The sequence below is a fragment of the Phoca vitulina genome, unplaced genomic scaffold, assembly GCF_004348235.1.
Source record: "Phoca vitulina isolate PV1807 unplaced genomic scaffold, GSC_HSeal_1.0 scaffold16, whole genome shotgun sequence".
NCBI lineage: Eukaryota > Metazoa > Chordata > Mammalia > Carnivora > Phocidae > Phoca > Phoca vitulina.
The window spans coordinates 1,367,655-1,386,847 of NW_022589719.1; the positions used below are offsets into that span (position 1 = coordinate 1,367,655).

General features: G+C 48.1%; 1 protein-coding gene across 6 annotated transcripts in view; it reads left to right on the forward strand.

The window, feature by feature from the left end:
* The window catches only part of NAV2 (neuron navigator 2), a 385,703-nt gene that overhangs the window by 319,226 nt on the left and 47,284 nt on the right, over positions 1 to 19,193 (forward strand). For 3 of the 6 annotated variants that reach the window (XM_032413835.1, XM_032413836.1, XM_032413833.1), the window contains 8 exons: positions 1,105 to 1,396; positions 2,113 to 2,815; positions 5,448 to 5,915; positions 6,551 to 6,616; positions 8,028 to 8,072; positions 10,506 to 10,666; positions 12,302 to 12,490; positions 18,815 to 18,867. In XM_032413835.1, the coding sequence (XP_032269726.1) occupies positions 1,105 to 1,396; positions 2,113 to 2,815; positions 5,448 to 5,915; positions 6,551 to 6,616; positions 8,028 to 8,072; positions 10,506 to 10,666; positions 12,302 to 12,490; positions 18,815 to 18,867 (1,977 nt within the window). Of the gene's footprint in view, positions 1 to 1,104; positions 1,397 to 2,112; positions 2,816 to 5,447; positions 5,916 to 6,550; positions 6,617 to 8,027; positions 8,073 to 10,505; positions 10,667 to 12,301; positions 12,491 to 13,033; positions 13,122 to 17,430; positions 17,442 to 18,814; positions 18,868 to 19,193 lie in introns of all 6 variants that reach the window. The other 3 variants (XM_032413831.1, XM_032413832.1, XM_032413834.1) reach the window with 2 other exon arrangements.

Genomic DNA, 19,193 nt, shown 5'->3' on the forward strand with positions numbered 1-19,193 from the left:
GGGGGGTGCAGGGTTGAGGGGGGAGAGAGAGGCCGTGGTGGTGACTGAGAGGTGACTTAACTGGGGCTGCTTGTCTGTATTCAGCTTTGTCCCATACAGCGGTGTGTCCACAGAGGAAAGCATCGATACCAGTACTGCTCTTGGATGAAAGGCATGAGGCCAGATTCTTGCTGGGTAATCATTCGGATTTCCTGCCCTGCTGGTGTTGCCCACTGGTGGTAGTTAAGTATAGCCAACACGGGCCTTGTCACTCAGTGTGGCCGCCCTAAAGTGTTGCTAACTCCCACCCGCATTCACTGCACTGTTTCTCCCTACTGGCATCCCCTTGGACCGGCCCCGGCCCCCTAGGGAAGCCCCCAAAGCCTTCTGGTTAGCTTTGTGCCTTTTCACTGCGGTGAATCATTAACATCACGCTTCTGTCCCCTCCTGGGTTCCATGGCCAGCGGGTCAGGGCTCTTCCAAAGAAAGCTAGCTAATTATATCCCTTGTCTGAACCAAATCCCACAAGAGGAGCGAAGCAGTGGCATATAAATGGAGCCGGGCGGGAGCAGGCACCTCTGGCTTTTGAGGATTTGTTTTCCCCCGGCCCCTCTCTCTCTCCCTGATCCGCGCAGAACTAGCAGCCGCCCTCGCCTGCTCCGTCTGCGTGTTTGGCTGTGGCGCTGTGCTGTATTCTAAGATCTCGCTGCTAGTGGAGTGATAGGAAGACGGCAGAACAAAGGGAAACCGGCCAGGAGGCTGCATGCTGGTTGAAGAGAGGTCTCCGGAGTTAGAGGCGCTTGTTGCCAAGTGACAGAGAGTTGGTCGCTGAATTCTCGCCCCGTCTCGGTCTGCTCATGTTTCTCCTCCATGGGGCTCTGTCCCCCTTTCCCTCTCAGCCCGTCCCACTCTCCTTCCTCACTCCCTTCTAGGACATAGTTATATTCTGTACTTTCCTCCAGCCAAAAAAAAAAAAAAAAATCAGGCTTTCTAGCAAGATAACCAGACTGTAAAGGCCCGGACACTTTCAAGTAGTCATCTGTCATTGTATTGGCATTCTCGTTCTGGGCTGAGCGGCTCCAGACCTGGGATTCTGGAAGGCCTAATTCAGCATCTCATCCACAGACCGACGCTGAGAAGCATTCGCAGGTGGAGAGGGGTTCCCTGTGGTCGGGCGATGATGTCAAGAAGTCAGACGGAGGCTCAGACAGCGGCATAAAGATGGAGCCTGGGTCTAAGTGGAGACGGAATCCCTCGGACGTGTCTGACGAGTCTGACAAAAGCACGTCGGGCAAGAAGAATCCGGTCATCTCCCAGACGGGCTCGTGGCGGCGAGGCATGACCGCGCAGGTGGGCATCACCATGCCGAGGACGAAGGCGGCTGCCCCAGCAGGCCCGCTCAAGACCCCAGGAACTGGTGAGTAAGAGGCTGCGCTGCCTTGCATCTGCATTTGTCCGTCTGAAATCCAAAACCTGCAGTCACTCGAGCAAGAGCTTCAGTCCCCATCAGTGCTCAGGTATTTCTTCTTCGAGTTTAGACTCTGCTAATAACTAGCTTTCGGAAAGGTTCACATCCCTACCTTTTCCCAAGTGGAAATAGGTAAGTGTGCAAGCCTCAAACTCCGAAGATGGTTCAGCTGCCGAGGTGTACGGAATGGGTTTAACCAGGCGCTAGGGAAGAGCCAACACGCCCGCGTGTAAGCTGCTCAAGAGCATGAGTTTACGAGCTGCCTTTATGTCCAGTTTGTGTTGCCCATGATTTAGGGATGTGTGTAAACAAGGGTAGTATTTTTGCAGGAAGGCAGAGGTGCCCCCTGAAAATGTTAAGGAGAGCCTTTTAATGGACAGGGAAGAAAGGTCAGTAGAAGGCAGGATCTCTTGCCCAGACAAATCAGTGATTGGCTGGCTTTGCTTTGTTCTGGGTAAATTTAGGCTGCTTTGCAAATGAGTAGAATCATTGACATCTCCTAGAAGGCTCACGGTGACAGTAGTAGGCTCGATTATCTTTATAAAAAGGCTACTGCTTTCCCCAAGGAAAAAGTGAACCAGTTCTTTGGACGAGGGGAGGATTGTAAGCAGATGGGGCTGTACGCTTCTTGGTGTGCACGCTAACCTCGCTGCTTTCTCCCTTAGGAAAAACAGATGATGCAAAGGTGTCTGAGAAAGGAAGACTGTCTCCCAAAGCCTCCCAGGTGAAGCGCTCCCCATCAGACGCAGGCCGCAGCAGCGGTGACGAGTCCAAAAAGCCCCTCTCCAGCAGTTCCAGGACCCCCACTGCCAATGCCAACAGTTTTGGGTTCAAGAAGCAGAGCGGCTCGGCCGCTGGGCTGGCCATGATCACAGCCAGTGGGGCTACCATCACCAGCAGGTCAGCCACACTGGGCAAGATCCCCAAGTCATCCGCCCTCGTCGGTCGGTCCGCTGGCCGGAAGACGAGCATGGACGGGGCTCAGAACCAGGACGATGGGTACCTGGCTCTCAGCTCCCGGACCAACTTGCAGTACCGGAGTTTGCCAAGGCCCAGTAAGTCCACCAGCCGCAACGGGGCCGGGAACAGGTCTAGCACCAGCAGCATCGATTCCAACATCAGCAGTAAGTCCGCGGGCCTGCCAGTGCCCAAGCTGAGGGAGCCTTCCAAAACAGCCCTGGGCAGCTCTCTGCCCGGTCTGGTCAACCAGACGGATAAGGAGAAAGGCATCTCGTCCGACAACGAGAGTGTGGCTTCCTGTAACTCGGTGAAGGTGAACCCGGCGGCCCAGCCTGTGTCCGGTGCGGCTCAGGCGACGCTCCAGCCAGGCGCCAAGTACCCCGACGTGGCCTCTCCCACGCTCCGCAGGTAAGCGGGTCGATGGTGCTGAGCAGAGCTGGAGTACGTGGAATGGCATCCCGAGTGAATCATTTTTTTTTTGTTCCTCGGTGAAAACAGCCTCTGTGTTTCTCCCCTTCTGTTTAGTCAGAGCCTGCCAGCGATTTTGTAGTCTGCTGATTATTTCCCCACGCAGGGAGGAAAAACCTAAGTGTCTGAATCAGTCGTCCTGGGTTCGAATCCTAAGTCCACCTTAATTAGCCACCATGTATCCTTTCTTAACAATTCTGTTTCGGCTTCCTCATCTGTAAAATGGGAACACCTACCTGAGATTTCATGTGAAGATTAACCTACATAGCCATATCTGGCCCATAGTAGGTGCTCAGTCAAAGCCAGCTACCGTCCAAGATGAGATCTTAATAATCCCCCTAGACCCCGGGTGGGTATATGAGGGGAAGGCAGAAGATCTTCCTCCCCTCCCCTTGTCTTATTAATTCTGTGGCTGAGATTCTTCATCATTATGCCAGACCGTGAGCTCAGCCAGATCCTTCTTCTCTCAACCAGCCCAGTATCCCCCCTACCACATACTTTTTTATACTGCATGCTTAATTCCAAATTTGTTTCTGAAATGTTAGCTTTCTTAAAAAAAAAGCTTTTAAAGCAGGAGTGTTTCTGAAAAAGAGAAATTGATTTCTTACTCCCTTAAAAAGGCATTTTCCCACATTTCCACACTGAATGGAAATTTTTATGTGAAAACAGTGTTATTTTTTAAACAGTTCCTTTCTAAATGTATAAGCTTTTGCTTGCTCATATTATCTCATTATCATATCTGCTGGACCATCCTCAAACTGCAACTGCGTAGGACAGAGCTTATCTTACATTCCCAGGAAATGGCTTATCAACTAGGAAAGAGTATAAGTACTGGATAGAAAATTAAGTAGTGAAAAATAAAGATTATGTGCCCCCATGTACATATTTGGGGGTGAATAGGAATGTTTGAAAAGATTTCAGAAGAAGCATGTCACATGAAATGTGTAATGAAGCAGTTCCCTGTTCTTTGTCTAGACTTGATTATTAGAATTTCAGTAATGATTATTTTTTCAGGGGAAGGTCCTGTTGGGCTGCTCTTTGTTGTTTTAACAGGTTGCCTTGTAAATGAAAATTTTCTCTGCTTCTTGCCTCAAGTATTATATGTAATATTCACTCGTTGGTATTATAGATTTCCTTTAGTAACTACAAAGGTATTTTACTGGACCCTTAGGCTACTGTGATAGAATACATGAAAATGCATGCAGATTCTTAGTCTTGACATTGAACAACTTTCAGCCAATTCCTGTTAATTACATTTTTCCTAAATCATTAAGAGGTGTTCTCAATTTCCTCTTTGTGCATTAGTACAGAGAAGAGAAATCTTAGATCAAGTGATAGCTCTCTTCAAATGATTTGAAGGACTAGCAGACAAAAGATTGGGCTTTTTCTGTGTAGTTACCTGGAGGATAATTAGGGGCAATGAGAAAAAGTGAAGAAGATAGATCGGATTTTGGTTTTCTAGTGATTAGAAGGGCTTGACAATGGAATGAGTTACCCTTAGAAGTAGTGAGGTTCCTGTTAACTGGAAGTATGTAAGCACGCCAAAGCCAAGATTCTACCAGAAGATATCTCATTCTCTGGTTGTCATCAGGCAAAAAAGATTGTTTTCTAATCTGTCACCAGATATTGTAGTGAGGATTGATTATGTGTATGTATGTTTGTTCTTACAATAATTGGGATTTTTAAGGACTCCCAGGAAAGAACAAAGATCAAACTCATGCCATGGAGTAGCTGGGTGCAAGGCAACCTGCCTCTCAAGATATGTAGTAGTTTTGTCACTGCAGAGATGCACATTCCACGAGGGTTTGGTGGCTGGAATTACTTGCATTCCTAGAGCATGTACCGGTCCTTGGACTTTAAGACAGTTCTGCCATTCTTCATAGAGAGTCCTGTTGCCAAAGGAAGAGAGACACACATGTGCCATTCCCTGTGTTTCAGATGGCACATTTTTGGTCATCAGCAGGGGGGATGACATAGAATGACATTTCTGTCTCCAAGACGCAGTGTGTCTGATCTTATATCTCATGACTCCAGCAAGATTTCTGTGTAGATCCTTGGGTAGGACTAGCCTCCCATCTTTCATATGGGCGTTCACTTGAGGAGAAATCCGTGAAGATACTTCTCCCAGGCCCCATCCAGGTCTAGACTCGTGTTCTTGATTGTTCATGTCATCCTTAGAGACCAAAGCAACCAAAACCTTTGGAATTGAACTGTCATAAACTGAGTACTGCTTTGTGTCTAGGGTCTTGGATACAAAGACAGCTAAGACAGCTCTTTTTCCTCTAGATGTTTCCCAGGCCGGGACAGTTTTCTAGTTACCCGATTTTTGGAAATAAAGGGAAGCAAGATCTGGGACCACCATGGCTAGGCCTATAGAAAATTATTTCGTGTTGCCCTTGGGGTTTTGGCTACAGCCTAGAACTTGAAGCTGGAGCCTTGTGATACACTGGTGTCCGGGCCCCCTGCATGGTGGCTTTTCCCAGTAGAGCACCATTAGCCATTTCATACTTTAACAGCTCGGCGCCCCTCGTCGCTGGCTGTTCAACCTGCACAACCCTTTGTCTCTTCACAGACTCTTTGGTGGGAAGCCTACCAAGCAAGTGCCCATTGCCACAGCAGAAACCATGAAAAACTCAGTGGTGATCTCCAATCCTCATGCCACCTCGACCCAGCAAGGTAACTTAGAGTCCCCCTCAGGCAGCGGCGTCCTGAGCAGTGGGAGCAGCAGTCCTCTCTACAGTAAGAATCTGGATATCAACCAGTCTCCTCTAGCCTCCAGCCCCAGCTCAGCCCACTCGGGCCCTTCCAACAGCCTCACCTGGGGCACCAACCCCAGCAGCTCGTCCGCGGTCAGCAAGGACGGCCTGGGCTTCCAGTCCGTCAGCAGCCTCCACACCAGCTGCGAGTCCATTGACATCTCCCTCAGCAGTGGAGGGGGGCTGAGTCACAATTCCTCCACGGGCCTCATCACCTCCTCTAAAGATGACTCCCTGACTCCCTTCGTCAGAACCAACAGCGTGAAGACCACGCTGTCGGAAAGGTTGGTGCCGTGCACTCGCATCTCTCCGAGGACACCCTTCCGCAAGTCAGAGGGTTTATGTTAGGGATCCCAGATGTCCGTTCACCTTTGCCTGGGAGATGGCGCTCTTTCCAACCACTGCTATCTTTCCGTGGGGAAGCCAGGTCGGGATGGAATTCAGCTCGGCTCTCCTTCCTGTTACCTTTTCCATCGTGGTTATTCTCAGTGCTTAGAGCTGCCGGCAGTCTCTGGGGGGCAGGTTTAATGCTCCCATTTGAAATGGCATTCCTCCTTGGAGGTCCTTCCATTTTATCCTGTTCGCTCATCAGCTGCTTGTTTCCCCTCCCCTTGTCCTTGTGCAGGCAGAGTGGGGGGCAGGAAGCATTTTAGGCAGCGGGGTGGACTTGGTGGGCATCATGGCAGACACCCTCCTACCGAAGGGCTGCCAGCCAGAGTGATCAAGAAACTCAAAGCAGCCTCAGAGCCCCGGATTTCACTGCAGCGTGCTGTGTGTCGTGTTTCTCCACGTAGGCGAGAACGCTGGGATCCGCACTGGGACTGAGAAAAATGTTCTAATCACTGTGTGTGTAACGACCCCTCCCCTTTCTTCCCATCTAATGTTCCTTCTCTTATTTTCTACCTGCCTGGACTTCTAGCCCTCTCTCTTCCCCTGCTGCTAGCCCTAAGTTCTGCAGAAGTACTCTGCCCAGGAAACAGGACAGGTAATGACATTGTAGGCTGGGGACCCCACCGAGCCTCCGGGTTCCTCTGCCCATCTGTGTCAAGCCAGACGTCTTGTGTGAGGCTGTTGGCCTGAGGCTTCCGCTTGTGTTCGTGGCTCTGATGTACCCTGTGACCCCAGACATGCCAATGAGGGTCTGCCCCACTGTCCACGCCAGCCCTGGAAGCGGTAGAGTCGGGCCGGCCCGTCCCTCCCCAGCTTGGGAAGGAAGCTCAGCCGCTTGAACTGGGGCGGCAGACGCCCTCACTTGCATCTCTGCCTTCCTGTGGCATGTTCCTGCTTCCCAGCTCCCCGGCTTCCCATCCTTTCTCCCGTCTCTCTCCCCTCTCCCTCCCAGCCCAGAAATGATCTACCACCCACTGTGCGGCGCAGCCCTCACCTTTGTCTCCCCCACCCCTACTCCCCACGCAGCTGGCTCTCTTCCCTTCCAAAGTCCTTTCCTGCAGTTTGGCTGTTGCGTCTTGCAGGCTGTTGTGTTCTGTGTACCCGTTTCCTGTAATGATAATGAAAAAGAGGATGTGGAGGGTTGAGGCTCTACAGACTAAGAGGCTTGCTTGCCCCTAGCTGCCCTGTGGGTGGGCCTCAGAGATGGACACTGACCTCCGGTTTGTGGGGGAGCCACAGCTTGGCCAAACATAATAACCAGATGTTGTTTCATGCTAGAAAAAAAAATGAATGAAAATCCTCTTCACCCCGTCAACAGCAAAAACTTTGTTTTTGTCAGATTCACAGACCAAGCCTTTAAACCCTTATTCTATGGAAATCCAAATGCCTTGACTTTATCAGCCAGCAAGTTGTAACATGCCCCGACTCGGGCCCAGGGCTCAGCTCCGAGCTACAGCAAAGTAAGAGGGACCTGGAATTCACATTGTTACAGATGAATTCCAAATATGCAGACTGCTGGCCTCTTGACACCCTCCAGCAAGTCCCTTCTCTCACGGGAAGTCCTCGTCAATGGCATTTGGGGGTGGGCCAGAGGTAGGGGTGCAGGGAACCTGGCATCTCTCTCTCCGAGAAGCAGTGGTGCTGGTACAAGGCTGGGTGACTGGGCAGCAGAAGGTGTGGGCTCTGCTTTTGACCTGGGGCAGCCCCTGAGTTTTGCTTGGCACCTGTGGCAAAGGAGGAAGAGTTGGGGCCCAGTGGATGGCTCAGGCCTCCTGGTGCCTCAGAGTAAGGTATGCGCTGGTGTCAGCCAGGCCCAGGATCAGGTTTCTCTTGTTTTCCGTGGATGTGGATGTGTTGCATGCGCAGCTGGATATAAGGGAGCACTCCCTGGTGCCGTGAGTCTCTTGCTGCAGATCTCCGGCCCCTCCTTAGCCTTTCCCTCCTTCCCTTGCCTGCTTTCCCCGTGCTTCTCTGAAGTTCTCATTTTTGTTTTAACTTTCCTACAGTGACCCGCACCTTGATAGGAACACTTTGCCTAAAAAAGGACTCAGGTATCTGCGTTTCCTCCTTCCATCCGTGCCATCTGGTGTGGCTTTGGGGCTTGGCTGCGTGACTCTCATGGCTGGTGGGGGTTCGGGCTGGGCTGGGCTGGGGTCCCCGCTTTGGCCACCGCAGCAGGACCCTCTGAAACGGGGGCTTCCCCCGGCCCCCTCTCATTCTCATCGCTCCATCTGTTGGCTTTTTTGCTTGGGCAGGGGCTGTGCTTTTTCAGGCTTACTGTGGTGCAAACCATCTCATGAAGAACATCCCTGGGCAAGCCCAGAGAGCAGTGACTGCTACTCGTGGGACCGGCGGGTTCAGTCGACGAGCTCTTCACCCTGACCATTCTGCTCACGGCCGTCTTCCCAAAAGAAAGGACGTGACTTACAGCACATTGGTTAGCCAGGACACGGACAAAGGAGAGAAATACCTCCCCCCAAATTGGAAAATATTTAACTTTTCGGGCCACAGAAAATTACTAAAGGCAGATGCTTGGCCCTTCCTAAATATTCTCATTGAAAAACGTGTCAGTTTTCGGTCCCTGACAAGACACGGGTGTGATTGGCTTTGGTGTAAAGAAAAGCCTACCAGGAAGGAATGTCCTTCCATTCATCGTAAGTCGTGGCTCATTTTTGGTGCAAGTCCTGGTTAAGCAAGATGCCGTAAGTCCCCATTGCTCGCGCCATCTCCCTCACTTCGCCAAGCGGAGGGACTCCAGTTCTAATGCCTGCCCCATGGTCCTACTGTATGATGGTTGCGGCTGTCATTTCTCCTGCTCTTTGAACACCTCGTTCTTCGTAGCATTTGCTTCACCCTGCACTAAGCATTAAGTGCTTTCGCCAAAAAAAAAAAAAAAAAAGGAACTTGGAATGAAATGTTTCATTGCTGTCATGTATGTCTGCAGCTAATAACCTGCAGCTCTTAAGGCTGAGAGCATTTTGAGCAGTAATGGGAGGTAGGTATCAATGCCGCCTTTCAGTAGGAACTCGAGGAAAGCCAATTCTGAGAATCTAAGAATAAAAGTATTGAAAATCCTCCATCAGATGTCCTGCGGGAGGAAGTTCAGCACTGCGGCCATGGAGGAGGGGAGGTGGCAGGGCCTTTTGTGCTTAAGTCTTCTTCGCGCCTGTGAGGGCTTCTTGTCAGCGCCCAAGCTAATACTTAGATCATGGCCACTCTCAAGATGAGTTTGACATTAATGCCCCGCTGTTGCCTCTAAATAGTGACTATTTAGGAAGCTAGCCCCTCTAAATAGGAACATTTTGAAGTTATAGATACATATTTTTTTCAGTAGTTCTAGTCTATCAAAATGATGTAGCTCTGGCTTTTTAAAATTTCAGAATAGAGATATGTGCTAGGCTCTCTTCATGCAATTGATGTGATCTAGAAAATTGTATGTCCATCACCTATAGCAGAAACATTAAGGGAGAAACCTTTTTTTGCCCCCTCTCACTCTGTCTCTCCCTTCTAGCTCCCTCCCTCCCTACACATTCATGTGCAATGCCAAGACACCAGCAACTCTTTTTCTTGAGTCAAAAGAATCCCTCTGGTTCCATAATCAGTAGTCGCCCCACGGTAATCTGTGTATAAGTCCAAAGGTACTCTGGCCGCTGGGCACTTCAGAAATTTGAGATGCTGCCTGCGGGCATGATGAGAATAGCATGGATTTTGGAATCAGACATAAAATGGATTGAAATCTCAGCTCGTGATTTGAGGCGCCCCCCCCCCAACTTCTTTGTATGTAAAACGGGAATAATAGCATCTGCATTGCTGGGTGGGTGGGAGGTGTTGACGAGATGTTTCTGAAGGCACCCAGCACATTGGAGACATTGAATACACCATTACCAGATAACGTGACCTAATAAATGAGGAGGTGGACCCCATGACCTCTGTGGCACTCAGTGATTTGGGGTTCCTGTTACGGAGACGTATCGATGCTACACTGCAGCAAACCTAAGCATCGGTGTCCTCACGCCTTCCGTCATGCTGGTTTCGGATACACTGGGACTTGCGGCCGCTTAACGTGCGCTCGAGAATGCAGATGCCACGAGCTATCTAATTAAAACTTCCTCGAAGCTCTGACGGCAGCTCCTTTTGTTGCTTCAGTCCTGTCAAGGTGGGGGCTTTGAAATGACACTATCATGAATCAACATGTTACAGATACGCCCAGGGACGGCTCCTTTGAGCATTTACCGATCTTGCTCCCTTTATGTATTCCCTTCACACTGAAAAGAATTGCAGTTTTCCCCAAAGGCAGCCAAGTAGCAAAAAAGGTTTGGAGAAACTTCATAAGTTTCAGGATGTGTAGGGATGTGATTTTTTTTTTTTTAATAATAATCTTTGTATCTGTATTTTCTTTTTTGTCTATTTATCATCAGCTCCCCGGAGTTCATTTTCATAAGCGTCGTTCATAGTTAATGCCAGCGTAATTTCTGTCTATCCAGGTATACTCCCACCTCCCAGCTTCGCACCCAAGAAGACGCAAAAGAATGGTTACGGTCCCACTCTGCAGGAGGCCTGCAGGACCCCGCTGCCAATTCCCCTTTTTCCTCTGGCTCCAGTGTAACGTCTCCCTCCGGAACAAGATTCAACTTTTCCCAGCTTGGTGAGTAGCCACTGATAATTAGCTGTGGGGATCAGCTCCGTGGGGCGGAGATTAATCTTGTATTTTGAAGGAGGCGTGTGGTCGTTGCCATGCGGTCACATCACTCTCCATATTGATCAGCCCTCAGCAGTGTAGTTTGATTATAGGCAGTTGAGAGCAAAAGAATGAGAAAAGAGAAAAGGTTTTGTTATTCTCATCAGTAATTTATTTATGTGGTTGATGTAGGTAGGCTCATAGCAAAGAGCAAACCATTCCATTTTTGAGAAGAATGTATTGTTTCTAAGACCTCTGAAGACATAGGTTTATGTCTGAAGAAGTGGCAGCACATCCCGAGTTTGGTCCTCTGCACTGCTCTACTAAGCTGGAAAATAAAGATCCGGTTTTGAGTGAACAAGTACTCCTGGAAATGCCTACTCCTGACATAATGCTTTGACTGGCACAGTGGGGAAAGGAAAAGAATTTGTAAGACAGCCCCTGCTGACATGCTAATGGATTCTTTTTCAGAGAGACAAACACACCCACACAGACTCATAAACAGGGTAGAAGAGAACAATCCAAAGCTTTATATGAAACCATGTAAAAACCGACTGTGATCAGGTAGCAAGTATTATATATAGTTAGAAAAAGGGAAGATCCACCCTGGCTAGAATTACCAGGAAGGGTGGTTGCTGAGCTTTCAAAGACTGATGGAGGGGGAAAAAAATCTTGTCCACTCTCATCTTGCTCTTTAGAAAGGCGGCCTTTTCTGAATATTGTGAATGATAAACAGAGAGTCTTTAAGGACAGGTGTGTGGCTTGTAATCAAGTAAGGCTTAACTTTTCCTTTTTAATTGAGTAGATACTTTGGAAATACTGTATATTATTGGAGTGGACAGGGGTTTTGTTTTGTTTTGTTTTGTTTTTAAGATTTTATTTATTTATTTGACAGAGAGAGAGAGAGCCAAAGAGGGAACACAAGCAAGGGGAGGGGGAGAGGGGAGGCAGGCTTCCCGTGGAGGAGGGAGCCTGATGCGGGGCTTGATCCCAGGACCGTGGGATCATGACCTGAGCCGAAGGCAGACGCTTAACGACTGAGCCACCCAGGCGCCCCGAAATGGATAGGGTTTTAATAAAAAAGCCTGTTTGGGCCAAGGTGGTTGTGCCCCTTTGTCCTGAAGCTCTTTAGGTGCCATTACAAGCATGCCCCACTGGAGGCAGTGAGACCTGTGTTCATATTGTTCTTTCCCAGCCATAACTCTTTGAGGCAAGAGTTTCTTGTCATGCACAAATGCTTCCCATCTGATCAAAAGCCCAGTTGGACTATTTTGGGCTTTGGCTTTAAAGGGAGTTGTTCCAGATGAGCCCAGGGAGTAATTAGCTCATGCCTGGAAGGTGACACTAGCTTGTCGGAACGTGCCAAGTTGGAAAGCTGAGGCCTAGAGCCTTGCTTTGGAAATGACCCACCTTGCCTCCCTTATTTTTAGCTCTCAGTGTGTTATTCAAACGCTGATGTGACAACCTTCTAGAAAACAGACAGGGAGGGAAGTTGGCAGGGACAGATATGGCCGATACTAATCAGTCCCATTGTCATCCCCATCAAGGATTTGAACAGAGACATGAATTTCCAACCTTTCAGTTCCCTTTCTTTTTTTCCAGCGAGTCCCACTACTGTTACCCAGATGAGCTTGTCCAACCCAACCATGCTGAGGACCCACAGCCTCTCCAATGCCGATGGGCAGTATGACCCGTACACTGATAGCCGATTCCGGAATAGCTCCATGTCCCTGGATGAGAAGAGCAGAACCATGAGCCGCTCGGGCTCCTTCCGGGATGGATTTGAAGAAGGTAAGCAAGGAGGGTTACCGTCTCAAGTTATGCAGTGTGGTTAATGGCCCTCCATACCGAGTTCACGACCCAAGAGCCCACCTGTAAGTGTTTCTACCTCTCTCACTCACTCTGGGGGTTGGGGCTGGGGAACTCTGAATAGCAGGGTCTGGCTCTTCATTCACCTTGTAGGGGGAAGAGGCTGCTGAAGAAACATGAGTGAACTTGGAGCTGACCGAGTTCCACTCTAGGCTTCTCCCTCTTGGACTTGGGCCACAGCTTCTTGGCATGTGCCTCCATCTTGAGGTTCAGCTGCTGGCTCACCATCTTGGCAGACTGAGTTTCTGGAGAGTTAGTTCATTTCCCTGTGCTAACCTACCCGTGTAGCTCTGGGGGCCTGTGGGCAGCCGGCCTCTCCACTCCAGAATTTTCTATTTCTCAAGCACGAGGTTTTTTAAGTTTATTCAGTTACATCCTTTTCCTTCAGGTATGCCCTTTTCCTTCTTTGCTCACTAATTGTGAATATTTGGGGTTGGATTTTTCTGTTTTGCTCATTTTAATCAGAATATTGGGAGAAGGTAGCTGTGGGCATCGTTGCCAGCCCTCTTCCTAATTTGGTTCATCTCTCTTTCCCTTTGTTCCTTCACTCAGGGTGGGAGCTAGGGAAGCAAGCGGACAAAACGCTGTGGAGGGACAGCCCCACCCCCGAAACTGCTTCCCGAAGTTGGGAACGCTAGGACGTTGGAGTCAGTGCTCATTGACTAGTGGTTAAGCATATGGAGTAACACTACCAGGGTTTGAATTCCAGTTCCCCCCCTTCTTCGGTATATGATCTTAGACGAGTTACTTCACCTCCCTGTGCCTCTGGTTTTTTTTACTGACAAAATGAGAATGGTAATAGTACCCAGCTCCTGGAATTACGAGAATTCAGGCACAGATATAAATGTTCACCAGGTAATGTCATTACATGTCCTAGCCTGTAGACTCAGCATCAGCAGTGATGTCCTGGCAGCTGGGGCTCCCCAGCCGGGGATGGGGACTCTCAGAGCAATTGGAGCCCGGGCTATGGCCATAGCCCTAGTTGTGCCTTGTTGCCAGTGACAGACGAGAATGGGGGAGAATGTGGGAGGGAGTCCTGGGTGCTTCCCTCTGCTCCCAGCGCCTGTGAGGGTGGGGAAATAGAAGCCCAGCTGCCTCCTGGGAGGAGAGAACAAATTTGTCTTGTTTTATTTTATTTTTTTTAAAGATTTTATTTATTTATTTGAGAGAGAGCGAGAGCAAGAGAGAAAGTGAGCACAAGCAGGGGGAGCGGCAGGCCAAGGGAGTAGCAGGCTCCCTGCTGAGCAAGGAGCCCGATGCGGGGCTCAATTCCCGGACTCGAGGATCATGACCTGAGCCGAAGGCAGACGCTTAACTGACTGAGCCACCCAGGTGCCCCCAAACTTGTCTTGTTTAAGAAATCCCTACACAAGCTGAGAGGGAAAGAAACAGAATAAAGGCTTCTGCTTTTGCCCAGTGTACTTGCTTATAAAAAGGGTAAAGGGGTTAGTTACAGGGCACTTGCCCCCTGGTCCATCTTCCTAGCAACGTCACTCCCTTCACCCTGATTTATGTGTCACTTTCACCCAGTGAGCTACAGTGAGCAAGTCTGCAAATCCATATATGGAACCTGCTGGGACACAGGATTAAGGAGGGATGGAGCCAGAGTTACCAAGAGTGTTCTCCTGGATTTAAGAGCTAGAAATGCGTGCTGTAACCACCCCGGGCAGTCATAGTGGTGGATACATTGACCCGAAGGTGAAGGTGTAGGCAGTTGGTCTTGAACTTTTTTCTAGTCCGTGAGCTAGCCAAGCATGGCCACAGAGCATTCCCCAGCCCGCCTGGTGACGACTCACATATGGAGTGTGTCCTGGGCCATATGCATCTTCTCTGTCATGTGTGTACCTGAGTGAACCGTGTTCAGGACTGAAACTTGTCCAAACAAGCACACTTCGCCTCATAAAGATCCGGGACCATTACAGTATCATCATCAGAGAGCTTTTATTTATTCCATCTGGAACCAAGCTGTCAGCAGCACCACTGTGGAATATCTGGGATGTCAAAGTGACGTTGATTAAAAGTGCTTGCCCACAAGCAGTGTCTAGACTTCTATAAACCCTAATGATTCATGGTGACGTGGAACTAAAGGGCAGAGGTAAAAATCAAATTTGGGGGGTAGAGGGTAGGGACTGCTGTCGATATACTGTGAACACATAACATTTTCATCTTTTGGGAATGTTGCATCAAATTGCTTTTATTCCTTCCAGAGCTATTACATCACAAAAACAAAATAGAGCTCGTGCAATTAGGTGTTTTTAATTCCATTGGGTGAAGGCTTCCACCCCCCCCTTTTGAATTTCTAACTCCCAGGGTTATAGAAACGGGGAAAATTTCACATCTTATGTTTGGACAAAACAGAACCTCCTTATAAGAGTCAGTTAGGTATGTCGTATGCCAGAAAGCAGGATAGAAATTTAAGAAGAATTAGCACAAGTACTCGGGTGAGGTTTTTGTGGGATTTAATTAGCACTTTCCATTTTGAAGGAAGTGGGAGTCATAAATATGTAGATTAGGTACAGGCATGGCCCAGATGCAACCTTTCAAAGTTATTTCAGGTAAATTAATTTCCATCAGATACATTATGCAATCTTAGAGTCAACTTTAATAGCATACATTTAGGGAGATGCTTGAGGCATTTTGAAAATGGATGTCTTGCCCAGGGACTTTACCAATCATCCCTAATTGCTAGTGCAATCTTAAGCAGTTCATATGGAATCCATAGGAACAGAGCAGCTTATTAATAAATAAATCTGCAACTCACTTGGGTTTCTAGCCCCTGAGTTATACTTGTGATTGAAATCCTGACATGTCTACTGCTAGCAAAGAGACTTGGGGAAAGGGACCTGACCCTGCTCAGCCTATTTCCTGTTCACTAAAAGGTAGAAAATAATTGTGCCTGCTTCAGAGGATTGAAGTGAAGATTAGGTGAGATAAATCCCCGGAAAGCATCTAATGCAAAATGACTTTGAAAGAGGTTATGGTAAGTATTCAGTCAATGGTAGCCATTGTTATAATTGTCATGTTTTGTTTTCTCCTTCTCCCCAAGGGCCGTTACATCCCTGTTTTGTTTATGGCAAAACTGAGACCAAAGAAGTGCCTTGGGGACTTTGTGCAGCCAGGACTCAGTCCTAAACTCTTGACTGTCAGCCCTCTGTTTTCCTATTCAGTCCTACCTTGACATTTGGTTCTGCCTTGTTGGTCACAGCTGGGCTTTCTTACCTGTGTGAGGCGGACTCAGATCCTTCATCAGTGTGTTCTCTGTTTTCAGTTCTGCTTCCTTTGCTGGTTCAAAGGGAGGTCCTTTACTTCTAGTACCTCTGATAGTACCGGTAGTGGAGAAGAACTAGGATACAGTGCCCAGATGCACATTCTCTGCTCCTAACCAGCTGTGTGTGCCTGGCCGCTTCACTTAGCCTCTCTGGTCTTAATTTACTCTTTTGTGTATTAGTGGTACAAACCCCTGCCCTGTCTGGGAATATTACCTATAAATTTTCTGAAGTGATGAGGATCACTTCCAACAATAGTATACATGAGAAAGTGCGTTGATTAGTATGAAGCTGAAGGTATATGTGAGATGCCAAGTGTGCCATCAGAGGCCTTTGGTTGCTTTATTGGCTGGAAGATGCCCAGTTGTTTCGTTCTGTCTAGAGCATGTATGTATAATCACCTGTACCTTAGGGGTGAAAGCATGTTTTTCTCAAACATGCAATTTTTTGCTCATTTGGTTCCAGCTTTGTGTCTGTGTAGATTGGACGAGGGGCTGGGTAAACCATTTTAAAACATACCAAAAGGCTTCAACAAAACAACAAAAACAACAACAACAACAACAACAAAAAACAACCCAGAAACCCCTAAATCGGGTTTCTCAAGGGCAAAACAGTCTCCATACTTCTGGTCAGCAGATCCTGTTCCTGAACGTTGTGTGACCTTAAGCAGACCATTTAACCTCTCTGGATTTCAGATTCCTCAGGTGCAGAGATGGCCTAGACAAGTCTCTGTGATTCCTCATAGCTTCACAATTTTAGAGGTAGAGGTAGAGGTATAGGGCGGAAAACGCATGGTGTGCGTTGCCGTTCTGGCTTTGTAAGTCTTGTGTGCCTTTTGCTGTCCAGAAGTATGCAAGCCACAAAACCCACGTTCTGATTTGGTTCAGCTCACTTGGAGCAAGGCCCACTGCAATGGTTCAGGCAAGCCACATTCAGTTTGGAGTTGACGCTGGAAATCAAGGAATCTTTCTTTGGACCACAGCCTTGCTATTGCTATTCACCAAGTGAGAGGGGTTAATTACAGAGAAAAAGAACTACCTCCACTGAAGCCTGCCAGATGCGCTCCTCGCCTGCGTCCCCGGATCTGCACCGGGATATTGCTGAGGGCAGTGTCCGTAAGTTTGTGCGTATGAGCTGGAGAGGTAGAAGAGACAAACTTCCACTTTCCAGCAGCCTGGTTCCATGTGGCAGCCCTGTGCCGGCTGAGCAGGTGATGTGATGGAAAGGTGTAGCTGGAGGGTAGCTGCATGTTAGCCACGTCTCTTCCCCCAGTTGGCTTCCAGTGTAATCTGCCCCTACTGGCCGTGTCCTGGGGCTAAAGTAACTTACCCCTTTAGAACACTAGGCCACTCGGTTGGGGCATGAGAGGTGTCTGCTCATGTGTCTGCATATTAACATGGAAAGCCATTATTGGCCATTAACGCCATAAACTGATTTCTTATGGGGCGTGGGCCAGAGAGCTCATGGATGGCAGAAGAATGGAGGAAAAGATCTAAAACCCTGGCATTGCTAAGGAAGATGGATGTGAGTGATGGTGTAGCGATAGCCTCAGAAGAGCAGGCACCTTCCAGGAGAGAAGAGGGCCAGACAGGCAAGTCAAGAACTGGGTGGGTTCAGAGAGGGAGGAAGTGCTTCCAGTGCAGGCAGGAAGGGAACTGAGGAAAGGCTCCATGGAGAGGCGTTGTTTGAGCTGATCCCGGTGATTTGGACAGGCAAAAATGAGAAGCATCCTAAACAAAGGGAACAGTACAGGGAGAGACTCTGAGGAGGCCAAGTGCTAGGCAGGGCATGCTCGAGAGAGGAGTGCAGGATTCAGAATGGGATAGGAGCACATAAAGGAAGAGCAGGTCAGGAGGTTTATGGGAAGACAGTGTGGAGGCACCTGGGTGGTGGGCTGAGCTGTTCGTCAGATATCTCGTGGGCAGGTAGCTTCTGCCCAAAGCTGATTCAAGTTGAGTTCACTTCTTGGGTGGTAAGTGTAAGCCGTTTAGTGCACGTGGAAAGTTATTCCCAAGCCTCCCACTCTCAGACCACAGGGGATAGCTAGTGTGGGGGTAGAGTGTTCGACTTGTGGTCAGGAAAGCTGTGCCCAATTAAGCGCCTCTGATGTCTCCACAGGCATATTTTTGTCTTTCAAAAAGTTGTCAAGAGATTACTAAGAAAATGTCATTAAAGAATTTGGTTCCCAGAAAGAGAAGTCAGAATACTTGGTCCTAGAAAAGACCATGATTTAAAATTACAGAAAAATAATAAAATATCTCCACTGGCTGGGGGCAGGAAGGGGTGCAAAGAGGGTATGAAGATGGTTCTAAGTTAAAAGAACCAGTCAGAAACAGAAAAGAGGACACCACTTGCTTGTCATTTTGTACACATGGTAGAAATCAAAATAAGAATCTCTATTTCAGTAGATAATGTTTTCTAAACAAGTGTTCTATGACATGTTCATCTAGAATAAGTTGACTGGCCAACAGCCAGCCTCCTTGTTCACAATAATGGGCTCATCTTTGTGCAACACACGTGACAGATGCTAGCAGGGTATAAAACATACATGCAACGCAGTCGCAACTCTAGAGGAATACAGGAGAATAAAAGAAAGGAGTAAAATGTGCTGGGATGGAACATGTCACAGGCTGCCTGTGGGTAATAGAATTATGAGTCATGTGGGCTGTGGCAGTGAATATGTTTTCCTAACACTTTTCTGTCCTTGAAAATTTTTATTTAGTAATCATGTATTATTTTCATAGAGGAAAAAAGTACGTAGAGGTTGTAGGGGAAAAAAAGAGGTAAAGGAAAAGAGACTCCCTTAGCAAATTATTCCTTATTTGACTCTGACCTATCGCCAAACCAGGAAAAGGTGGGTCAAGGTGAGATTAAGTTACCTGGTAGTATCCCCATAGTGCTGAGTTTCTCCTTCTCTCTCCTTTTTTGTCTCCATAGTAGCCAGCTGTGCAATTCACCTTTTTTTTTTTTTTTTAAATAGTTCACGGATCCTCGCTCTCCTTGGTTTCCAGCACGTCATCGATTTATTCTACAGTGAGTATAAATCAATGCTCTGTGGCTATGACCATGAGAACTGGGGCTCCTTTATCAAGTGTGTCAAGAATAAAATATAAAATAAAATTGCTTCTCCTAGAGAAAGTATGTCCATTGTAAGGGGCTCGATTAATTAGGGAACAAGATTTTAAATTTCACAAAGAGCTTTTGATTATAATGTATCAACCGGTAAATCAGGAACTGACTCCTTTGTTAAAGTGGCATTGTGCTTTGGGTGGTAACTAGTTAGAATGTGTGAGAAGCCTTGGCCACCTGCTGGTAGCCTTAGAAAAGAAAGGCCTTGAACAACTTCTGTCTGCCTCAGT